This window comes from Schistocerca gregaria, chromosome X (genome assembly GCF_023897955.1).
Source record: "Schistocerca gregaria isolate iqSchGreg1 chromosome X, iqSchGreg1.2, whole genome shotgun sequence".
NCBI classification, from domain to species: domain Eukaryota; kingdom Metazoa; phylum Arthropoda; class Insecta; order Orthoptera; family Acrididae; genus Schistocerca; species Schistocerca gregaria.
The window spans coordinates 319120420-319132620 of NC_064931.1; the positions used below are offsets into that span (position 1 = coordinate 319120420).

At 42.8% G+C, this 12201-nt stretch overlaps 1 protein-coding gene across 2 annotated transcripts in view; it reads right to left on the reverse strand.

Moving 5' to 3' along the window:
• Positions 1 to 12201, reverse strand: part of LOC126299208 (uncharacterized) — a 397182-nt gene that overhangs the window by 12428 nt on the left and 372553 nt on the right. For both annotated transcript variants that reach the window (XM_049990994.1, XM_049990993.1), the window contains one exon: positions 9700 to 9860. In XM_049990994.1, coding sequence (XP_049846951.1) covers positions 9700 to 9860 — 161 coding nt within the window. The remainder of the gene's footprint in view (positions 1 to 9699; positions 9861 to 12201) is intronic.

Sequence of the window (12201 nt, forward strand, 5' to 3'; positions counted from 1 at the left end):
GTGCTGGATTCCAATGGCCTCGTATCACTAGCAGTCGATATGACAGGCCACTTATACGCATGGCTGTAACAGATCGTGCAGCCACGTCTCGATCCCTGAGTCAACAGATGGAGACGTTTTCAGGACAACAACCATCTGCAGGAACAGTTCGACTGCGTTTGCAGCAGCATGGACTATCAGCTCGGAGCTCGCGGCTGCGGTTACCCTTGACGCTGTATCACAGACAGGAGCGCCAGCGATGGTATACTCCACGGCGGACATGGGTGCACTAATGGCAAAACGTAATTTTTTCGGATGAATCCAGGTTCTGTTTACAGCATCAGGATGGTCGCATCCGTGTTTGGCGACATCGCGGTGAACGCACATTGGAAGCGTGTATTCGTCATCGCCATACTTGCGTATCACCCGGCGTGATGGTATGGGGTGCCATTCGTTACACGTATCGGTCACCTCTTGTTCACATTGATGGCACTTTGAACAGTGGACGTTACATGTCAGATGAGGTAAGAACCGTGCCGCTACCCTTCATTCGACCACTGCGAAACCCTACATTTCAGCAGGATAATGCACGACCGCATGTAGCAAATCCTGTACGGGCGTTTATGGGTACAGATAATATTCGATGCTGACCTGGGCAGCACATTCTCCAGATCTCTCACCATTTGAATACGTCTGGTCAATGGTGGCCGAGCAACTGGGTCGTCACAATACGCCAATCACTACCCTTGATGAACTGTGGTATCGTGTTGAAGCTGTATGCGCAGCTGTACCTGTAGACCCCATCCGAGCTCTGTTTGGCTCAATGTCCAGGCGTATCAAGGCCGTTAGTGTGGCCAGAGGTGGTTGTTCTGTGTGCTGATTTCTCGGGATCTATGCACCCAAATTGCATGAAAATGTAATCACATGTCAGTTCTAGTACAATATATTTGTCCAGTGAATACCCGTTTATCATCTGCATTTCTTCTTGGTGTAGCAATTTTAATGACCTGTAGTGTATTTACATACGCTCGTTCATTTTCTTTTCATAGAGATCAAGTTATCTACATGTAGCACTTGTTGCCATTGGTATTTCAACTCCCGGCAAATGGTATAGTTGACAGCTGAAGTGCTATCGTTAGCATTTACAAATCTTCCATTCTGTTTTCGGTACCAGCAGCAGTTTTGCCGTATTTCGAGGTTTATATAATTTTCCTGGCTCCACTTTACTAATAGTGAATCATTTTTTTTATTGTTTATAATGCAGCAGTACATATTGGCCTAAATAGAACTACCTTATTCCTATATTGAAGTAATCTGAGCTTGAGGTATAATAGGTCTTTGTTAAGTATTTTACAGCCATTGGTTAGTATATATTCCTATCAGTAGTCCAGTGGGACTGTATTACGTAACTGCTTGTCATATGAGAGATCGATGTGACTGATAACAGGGCACAGCGAGGTCGTAATTTTGGTTGCGTATACCAAGATATTGGTCATTGTTATTTCTGCCATCATTTCTTTGACGAAACATGTTCACCGATACGGGGTTTTCAAAGATGTTCACCGTGATATATTCGGACCGTTGAGTGAGACATATAGTTTGGTAGCGACTCACTAAATTCGAGTGGGACGCTCTCTGTCATAACTTTAGTATCGTTTCGGCTAGAATAACCCCAACTGATACTGCCACGTCAAGGTACAGTCGTGCGTAATTATTGGGGCTTATTGTAGTAAATTCATGTTGTTGTTTTGGGGACTTTTCTTTTGATGATAGGTGTAACTTCCACTTAGCAATATTTATGTACTTCTACATTATTTAAGCCCTTATATGTTGCACCATTGTTTCCGACATTATACAGTTCCTTTCCTACATGTATTGTTATCCAAGTTTTTTTAGCAAGAATTTAATTTTTCAGCCTTTCTATAACGCTCTAATTGTTTACCTGAAGCTTACTATCTAACTCTCATATGAACTCGTAGATCTTGCTTTTTGCAACTCTTCGTATCTGTTTTATAGCAGTCTACTACCATGAAAGACAGCATTTAACAGTTATCATGTTTTAGGTCATTAGTATCTTTTACGATCGTTTCACACTTAGGACAACGAAATATTTAGTGTTTCCTGGGCCTTTTACATCCAAATTGACACAGTCCCAATTAACTTGTGGGAATTCGGTATGTCTCGACCACACCTGACGAGTAGGATAAGTATCCGGTTAGTTTATCAGCGTGTCCTCCATACAGTTTAGAGACGTTCCAATGACATTTTTACTATTGATGGCTTTTGGTATTCATAGAGATAGATGGTACTTTGATTTTATCGATACTGGATAAGAGTTGGTGGTTATGATTGTTTGGATTTCATCCATACTGGATGAGAGGACTTAGTGTTTTACACTATAAACGAGTGGTTGTGCCGATATATTTTTTAACATAGATGGTACTGCTTTTATGGGCTTCAACTTCGAAAATATAGTGGAATTCGCATACTCATTCACCTTTTATTCGTTTCTCTATCCACTTACCATGTCACTACACAACTTGTTAGTCTTAGTATTTAGATGGTTTGACATCTATACATAGATCGTGTTAGGAATGCTTTATACTACAAATGATATTGTAAGAAGTATTCAGCCATGAACTTTATGGACTCGCCCTGGTTTAGTAGGATTTGAGTTCCTTGTTTTTTAGTTCACTGTGGTAATGCAAACCTCTTCAGGGATATAAATGAAACCAATCATATATTTCATTCTTAGCTACCAGTTAGTTGTCAATATTCGCAGTGTTCGATATGCATGCTATTTTTTCTTAATATGTCGCTTTCCATTGGATTTTGTGTCAAGTTGTTCTTGATACTGTGACAACTTCTTGTCTTACCATCCGGGATATTGCGTAGGCCGTAAATATGCAAATTATCGTAATTCATACGTTATTACGTGACATTCTACTTTAAATGAACGATTGTGACTCATATACACTAGACGATCCATCATCTAAAAGAATTTTATGGAATTTCATTATTAAAAAATGATGCACTTTGTTTGTACGAAACTCTGGACTGTACGCTGTCTAGTACTGATTTTTTTAATGATTTTGCATGCTCCGTAGTAAATCTGTCATGTCAAATAGTTTTATGAATAATAAATGTTTACACAAGTTTTAATCTGTTGTGCTAGATATACAGAGAGGTTTGTTTTAATGCTTTTAGCAAATATATACATATGTTTTAGCATATTTGTGCTGGACGTACACATAGATTTGATCTAACGTTAATATTTACATTGTTTTTAAGTTTAAGCGCCATTATGAATACCTGTCAACTGTAAACTTGAACTGTACACCCTTATATCACCACATGTTCACTCGGCAATACTAAGTTGCCTAAATGGAGTATGGGGGTTTTCCCTGAAATACGCTGTTGAATCTGGTGATCGAGAGAATGATCCAATAATAATTTTCAGCTCACGATCGTCATTCGTGCTGAAACCATGCCCCATACGGACTCAGTTTCTACCTTAAATTATTTAAAATTCTTATCTCTTGCCGAAAGTATAGCACCTCTCATTTCATGGGCCCTTTTTTCCGGGAACCCTTAGATTTGTCATGAAGGTCTTTATTTTGTGAGCTACTAGTTTTAGCCAACTATCGGAGGTAAGTAAAATGTAAGGTGTACATTCTGTCAGTTGTACTTTAATCCATGACAAATTTTTAAAAATACTACTAAAAATTAGCGCTGATATCTTCATATTCATGTTCAATTAGGACAGTTACTGAATTCCGATATGAGTATTTGGGAACCAGCTGAAGTAACGTTTGTCCTGATTGGAATGACGTTTACGCAAGATGTTATGATGGTGAGAAGTAGCTAATCAGAGTTCTCCTATATGTATTTCGACAGAAGAATTATATCCTTGAAAAGGAATAGCTCCCATAACGTTATAGGCAATGGCTTACTTGCAGAGCTCAAGAGATTAGTTACTGTAGCTCACACTGTTACTAACATTGTTCCAGAGTTCAGAACTGACCTGGGAGTGAATACTTCAAGTAAGAGTTCTGTAGTATATCCTTGTTTTAACTTTTTATTATTAAAACGAAACCACCTGTGGAGTTGTGTGCAAACAAAGTCACCTTAAGTGGAATAGGAATATTTCAACTGAACATTGTAATGCGTTTCCAGTATTAAATCGTAAAAGGAGCGCTTTCCAGTTAATGGTTAGAAAGAATTGTTAGGGCTGACATGTGAAACACATTTGTATAGAGAGACTATAGTAGGAAGATGACTTCTTGAATTCTTTATCTTCTACATTGTTTATTCGTTTAAAAACGGAATGCAGCTGTGCTCCATTGTCATAATTCATTTTGCTAAGATGTTGTGGTTAATGGATCATATTTTATGCTTCAAATTCTCACAACCCTCTCTACTTCTTATGTGGACTTGTCGAGAAAAACATTTATTACCACTTTTGCCGAATATGTTTGGGTACGTTTTATAGTAAAACTAGTCTTGCTTACCATAAATTTAAATGCAACATGTAGGTGTGGGTTCTTAAAATAGGTAAATACTCATGAAATTTGTTGATGTATGCAAGCAAACAGAAATCTATACTTGTTGCTAATCACCCGTTAATTCGTTCCTTTTAATTTCATATTGTACTTCCACCTTCATTTCCATAAATTTGCTGCAGTACGTAAGTGTGTCCCTTCCTAGCAGGTAGGTGCCCGTGATATTAAGCGATATACGCAAGGAAATAGGAATCCGTATGCGTTGCTAATCATCCGTTAATTCATGCCTCTTGATTTCATACAGTACTTTCACTGACACTGCAAACCTTGCGAAACGGTCTAGAAATATTTGACTGTATTTCGATGTGCTAATTGGTGCGAATGGTTGAGTGCAGCAGACTTTAAATATGCGAGTCTTGGAAGGTTATGTCGGTAAAACAGTAGTCTGATTGTGTCGGTACTTCATTGTGAAACATGGCAAACACACTTGTAATTTTTATCATTGTCAATGTTATGAAAAAAATATACCAGCTATACCGCACATAAAACGCCATATGTGTTACCTAAGAAAACTGGAATCATTTTCATGTTTTCGAAGCGTAATGACTGCTCCATTATACGAGAGGCGTTCAATATGTAACGAAACACTTTTTTGTGTAAGCAGGTTGGTTTTATTCAGGATTCCAATACACCGTATTATTCCACACACTTTCAGTTACAAAATGATATTTTTCAACGTAATATCCGTTCAATGTGACGGCCTTACGCGACCTTCCAGGGAGGGCCTGTATGCTCTCATGGTATCACTCAAATGGTACCAGTCGGAGCCAATGTCTTACTACATCAATAACTTCCCCATCAACCACAGACTGCTTCCCGCAGAGTACAACCTTCGGTGGACCAGACAGATGAAAGTCGGAAGGTGTGACATGCAGACTGCAGGATGGATGAGGAAGAACAATCCAATGAAGTTCTGTGGTTCCTCTCGGGTGTGCAGACTTGTATAAGGTCTTACTTTGTCAAGGAGAAGTTCGTTTGCATTTTTGTACCAACGAACACGTTCACGTTGGTTCTTCAGATTCCTGAGGGTAGCACACAGAATAACACCTTAATAGCCCAGAAAGTCGTCGCCATAACTTTACCGGCTGAGGGTGCGGCTTAGGACAAGTGGTGTGGCGCCACTCCATAGATTGCCGTTTTTCTCCGATTCGAACTGATGAACCCATACATTTTTTATCTTGAGACTCTTCCACTGGGGCCGGCCGCTGTGGGCGAGCGGTTCTAGGCGCTTCAGTCCGGAACCGCGTTGCTGGTTCAAATCCTGCCTCGGGCATGGATGTGTCTAATGTCCTTAGGTTACTTAGGTTTAAGTAGTTCTTAGTCTAGGTGACTGATGACCTCAGATGTTCATTCCCATAGTGCCTAGAGCCATTTTTGTCTTCCACTGGTCCGTGTTTGCATACAAAGGTGGTGACGGTCGCAGCGAGCACATGCCTTTGAGTAGCCCAGCTGATGCACTAGTAAGTCAATATTATCAACAGAGAAATTCAGTTCAAGCGCGGTGGTTGATTGTGCTCCGTCGACACCTCGAATATGAGTGTCCGCACGTTCCAACATTGCAGGAGGCACTGCGGTGTGTAGCCGGCCAGCACACTGGAGATTTACGTGGTCTTGTTGCGATGATGACAGACGCCCCGCCTAGGACTCACCGTGGCTTTGTTCACTGCCAGGTCTCCATAGACATTCTGGAAGCGCCTGTGAATATCTGGGATGCTTTAGTTTTCCGCCAAAAGAAACTCAGTCACAGCGGCCTGCTTGGAACACACGTCTGCTACAGAGGACATTTTGTTTGCTACGTATAGTCTCAGCAACAATCGTAACTTTATGCAACTATGGGAGCTGAAGCGAGAATATTCCACGACGTCCCACAACAAATTCCACATTTCTTCAACCGAAACTGGCCAAGGGAAAAACGTGTTGCATTAATTATTGAACGCCCCTCGTATTTCGGGCCTACTCCCGGATATATTAAGCTTATTTTTTCGGGTATTTACCGTTCAGGAATCTTCAGAGAGGGCTTCTGTTGACGACAGGTTTTTAGTGTGGTCCCATGGTGAAGATTCATTACAAGAATTTTTAAACCATCTTATTATATTCACAGATAAATCCAGTTTACAATGGATATCTAAAAATAGGAATACCTTTCATTCTAGGATGTTTTACTTCGGCAAAGATGGGATGTCTCTTTGGAATACTCATTACATTTAAAACCGACGCATACAAGTTTATATTTACGTGTAAATAGCTGCCACAATCAATAAAGACGATGTGTGTTCTCAGAACTTTGGTTCACAGAGCTGACGACATCAGTCTGCAGGACGAGCTACTGCACTTAAAGCGATCTTTTAAAGCTAACGGATATTCTCCACAGCAGATAAGTAAGGCGCTATGAATGAAATCGAAGGTGGGCGTACGGAACACAGAAGAAGACACAGAAAGGTTTGAATTCAAACTTTCCTGCCACACACGGTAAGCTTATCGTTAAGAAAAGGGCACATTCTCTGCAACCACAAAATAAAGGTGATTTTTTGCCCTCTCCCGAAGACAGCATCACTGCTTTAAAGATCATTTGATGGTAAGGAAATCTGAGGTTTCTAAGATCTTCTGCAAGTTTGGCCTTCCTTACATCGGACGGATGACTAGGACGGTCCATGAAAGATGCACAGAATACCGTAGGTACACTCGGCTCTTACAGCACAATAAATCGTCTGTGGAAGAGCGCTGTATTAATACTGGTCTCTCTATGTTTCACGAAAACGTCGGAAGTCTGGGGTCGACTTCATCTTTTGGGGACTAGTTGGTGAAAGAAGTTGATGAAGTTAGTTTGACGACGAATTTAATTACTTGAGAATATGGTTACACTTTGGGTAAGTCATGTCATCCGGCGCTTTCTTTAATAAACCTGCAAAGACATCGCCACGTTGCAACTCACCGTGATACATCGACTTTCCAGATTCGATCGATCGCCTAGTCACAGATCTATCCCGGGCCTAAGTGTACTTCCTTGCCGCCATGGACATACATGACAGGGAGTAGACATAGCGTCACAAAATTTAAGCCGATATACGCCATGCTATTTGCCACAAACATTCATTCGGGTTTTGATAAAAAAAAAGCCAAATTGCGTCGTTCACGGGTGCACTAATCATTGTGACTGTAGTGTGTAAAGGAATTCCAGTTCATTTTCAATTTCACTCGTTGTAGTGTTACATACTTCTCATTGAGGGTATTCGAAGCGTATAACAAAAACGACGCGACATGGGTCTTATTACTAAATTAAGTATGCACATAAGGCCGGAAGTGTCTGAAAACGCCTTCCTGTGTAATTCACGAAACCGTTGCGCGTACACGACAGAAATAACGAACAAGAATCAATCGTCTGCTAATGTTTTGGGGCATCTAACAGGGCAGCGCCGGTTTCAAAATAATGCACAATAAGTCTGTAGCCTCTCCTCTCCTTATTGTATCTCCATGGTTGCCACCGAGCAACGCCTCTGGCGCCTGTGTATCTTTGACCGCACGCTCACTGGCGCGGTCCGTGGGTTACAAAGGACACAGCGTGTGGTGTAGCATCATTCATTCGCCTTATTCAGAAGGAAGTTGAACGGTATGTAGTCGAAATATTCCAAGAAGAATCCTAATTTAAGCAGCTGCGCTCCCGAAATTTAATGGATCAAAACTGGAATTCAGTGATGGTGGCGGGTATTATTCGAGGTTCATAAACATTACAAGGAAATGGTTTGTGAATTGTGCCACAGCGTCATGACATCTCATATGTGCCCGTTGGTTGTTACACGTCGACTGAGGACGCGCGACGTCAAGGAAAATTTATCTTTATGGACCTCAGAACGTTATAGTATTTTTGTAATTATGTGAAACTGGCATTTCGCAGCTGTTAAAATATTTAAAGTATCTCCATAATGAAGTTATTTTATTAATGTTGTTAAAGGACTTTCAGTATCAAACAATATTACATCGTGTAATGTATCAATGTAAAAAATTTTACAGTCACTTTCAGTCAGCGAAATTCTGCAACAAGGGTAATATTATCACTAGAATAACGCATATTAGTACAGTCGGTATTCAGAGCAGGCTAGGTGCGATGCGTGTAGGAATTGTTGAAGGCTATGAATTGTCAGAGAGCGGCGCATTGTGGAACAATCACTCGTAGGGACACCATAATCGACGTGCGGACGACCTCGCTGAAAAAACCAAAGTGATGTTTCCTACAAGACTGGATTTTCTAACGCGAGTTACACTTCGATTTACACGATGATCATATTCTTCTTATACTTCCACGAATCAATATCGATGTATATTCAGTGTTGTACTCTGAAATTACTCAGTCTTCTTTTCCGTATAAGTATTGCAACACCTAGTTACCGAGCGAGGTGGCGGGACTCGCATTCGGGAGGGCGACGGTTCAATCCAGCCTCCAGCCATCCTGATTTAGATTTTCTGTGATTTCCCTAAATCGCTCCAGGCAACATGTATTTGAATGGTTATAGCACGAAAACGATACTTTTCTCAACATGAGTTCCAATTCAGAATGTTATATACTCAGTCCCCTCGATATGTCCTGTAACTTGAGAACGCCTTGTATAATTACGATGACGCTAATATTATTATACACATGCAGTAGATAAACACAGTTGACGAGAGAACAGTCTACACTTAAAATTAAAGATGCGCTGACGAATTTCATTGTGAACCGTCACTTGAATTTGGGCATAATAGGCTGAAATTGCTATCATGGTAAATAAATAGCTTAAATAACAGTCCAGGTGTCAAATGTTGTCCTTTCCACAACAATGCTGGCACAATTGAACGTCCGACGTGTTATGCTACTTTCGCGGTAATTTTAACGTGGCTGTGGCAAACAATTCTTAGTCAAACTCATGAGGGTATTAGTGTTGCAGCGAACATGGAATGGACAAGTACAATTCTTTTCTGCAGGCAACCGTAATGAATAAAAGATGATGAATTGCTGTGAGCGTCGTATTCTATCCGCATACTCTAAATTCAAACTAAATGCGACGTGGCGTCGGTAGTTTTGAAGAAACGAAGGCATATAAAAGAAATATGAAGGAGTTAAACTTTGCGCTAAATTAAATCTGCTGCTCTCTGCGGAGAAAAAGAAGCACTGAGTTTTACTAACCGTCTTGTAGAACATGCACGCCTGGCGGTCTTCGTCCTCCCCGCTGGGACAGTCGATGAATCCGTCGCAGAGGACGTGGTCATCGATGCACCGGTAGCGGCCCATGCGATCCGGTGTTGGGCACGCGAATCTCTCCATCCCGTCTTCCGCAGGGGGACATTCTGTAACAAAAGTACGGAAATTAAGAAATTAGTTCCAAATTAGCCATTAATGTCAGATAACAAATTAATCTGGGTCGTCTCTCCCTCGACGGCAACATCGGGCGATTAATTTTAGCTGAAACTATTGATCCATCATCGAGCTCTTCACTGTAAATGTCCGAATATCTCAGTTTAGTTGCAACGTACAAATCATCATAAAACTCGGTTCGAACGAGACGTTGTCACAATTTTTTTGTGACTCTCGTGAAATAATCGAAATGAGTCAATAGTTATCTAGAGTGGAAGTAAAATTTTACTTTAGGATGGCATTTAATGTCATCTCAGAGGGTAATGTGCGGCAGACATAATGGGTTTTAGAAATAACTCTCCGCCGTTCCGGCGGCGCACCGGTGAAACGGCCCTACGATCGCCGTGTTACTCATGAGCCAATGGCATCACTTGACAATGTATGGAGGGGCATATGGTCAGCACACCGCTCTCCCGACCGTTGTCGCGTTAGCAGATCTGGACCCTCCGTCAAGGAGCCTCAAGACTGGCATCACGAGACTGAGTGGACTTCTGTCTATTCCTTTTTCCGAGGAAAAATACCTGACAATGCCAGAAAACGACCTCAGTTCCTCTGCATGGTAGCCATTTACAATTACCGCCCGGCGACGGAGGCGGAAGGTTTTAGAAATTGTGTGTGAATAACTTTCTTTAGTCCAGAGTAAAAGAGTAACCGTAAAAATAAAAGGCTTTCCTGATGATTTTCACATACTATTTATTTGAGTACTAACCAGCATTCGGCTTTATAGACCTTCGTCAGTTGCCACTTGGCACAATTACGAACTTCATTGTTTGATTAAGCGTACGATGAACTGAAATTTAATCTTTTTAAACAATTTGAGACATGTATTTGCAAATTAATTCAGAAAACCTTTAGACGAAACTTCGAAAATAAACTCTGTTTTTCTTAGAGTTATACGCTAAGGCCAAAAAAGTAATACTATACTCCTGGAAATGGAAAAAAGAACACATTGACACCGGTGTGTCAGACCCACCATACTTGCTCCGGACACTGCGAGAGGGCTGTACAAGCAATGATCACACGCACGGCACAGCGGACACACCAGGAACTGCGGTGTTGGCCGTCGAATGGCGCTAGCTGCGCAGCATTTGTGCACCGCCGCCGTCAGTGTCAGCCAGTTTACCGTGGCTTACGGAGCTCCATCGCACTCTTTAACACGGGTAGCATGCCGCGAGAGCATGGACGTGAACCGTATGTGCAGTTGACGGACTTTGAGCGAGGGCGTATAGTGGGCATGCGGGAGGCCGGGTGGACGTACCGCCCAATTGCTCAACACGTGGGGCGTGAGGTCTCCACAGTACATCGATGTTGTCGCCAGTGGTCGGCGGAAGGTGCACGTGCCCGTCGACCTGGGACCGGACCGCAGCGACGCACGGATGCAGGCCAAGACCGTAGGATCCTACGCAGTGCCGTAGGTGACCGCACCGCCACTTCCCAGCAAATTAGGGACACTGTTGCTCCTGGGGTATCGGCGAGGAACATTCTCAACCGTCTCCATGAAGCTGGGCTACGGTCCCTCACACCGTTAGGCCGTCTTCCGCTCACGCCCCAACATCGTGCAGCCCGCCTCCAGTTGTGTCGCGACAGGCGTGAATGGAGGGACGAATGTAGACGTGTCGTCTTCAGCGATGAGATTCGCTTCTGCCTTGGTGCCAATGATGGTCGTATGCGTGTTTGGCGCCGTGCAGGTGAGCGCCACAATCGAGACTGCATACGACCGAGGCACACAGGGCCAACACCCGGCATCATGGTGTGGGGAGCGATCTCCTACATTGGCCGTACACCTCTGGTGATCGTCGAGGGGACACTGAATAGTGCACGGTACATCCAAACCGTCATCGAGCCCATCGTTCTACCATTCCTAGACCGGCAAGGGAACTTGCTGTTCCAACAGGACAATGCACGTCCGCATGTATCCCGTGCCACCCAACGTGCTCTAGAAGGTGCAAGTCAACTACCCTGGCCAGTAAGATCTCCGGATCTGTCCCCCATTGAGCATGTTTGGGACTGGATGAAGCGTCGTCTCACGCGGTCTGCATGTCCAGCACGAACGCTGGTCCAACTGAGGCGCCAGGTGGAAATGGCATGGCAAGCCGATCCACAGGACTACATCCAGCATCTCTAGGATCGTCTCCATGGGAGAATAGCAGCCTGCATTGCTGCGAAAGGTGGATATATACTGTACTATTGCCGACATTGTGCATGCTCTGTTGCCTGTGTCTATGTGCCTGTGGTTCTGTCAGTGTGATCATGTGATGTATCTGACCCCAGGAA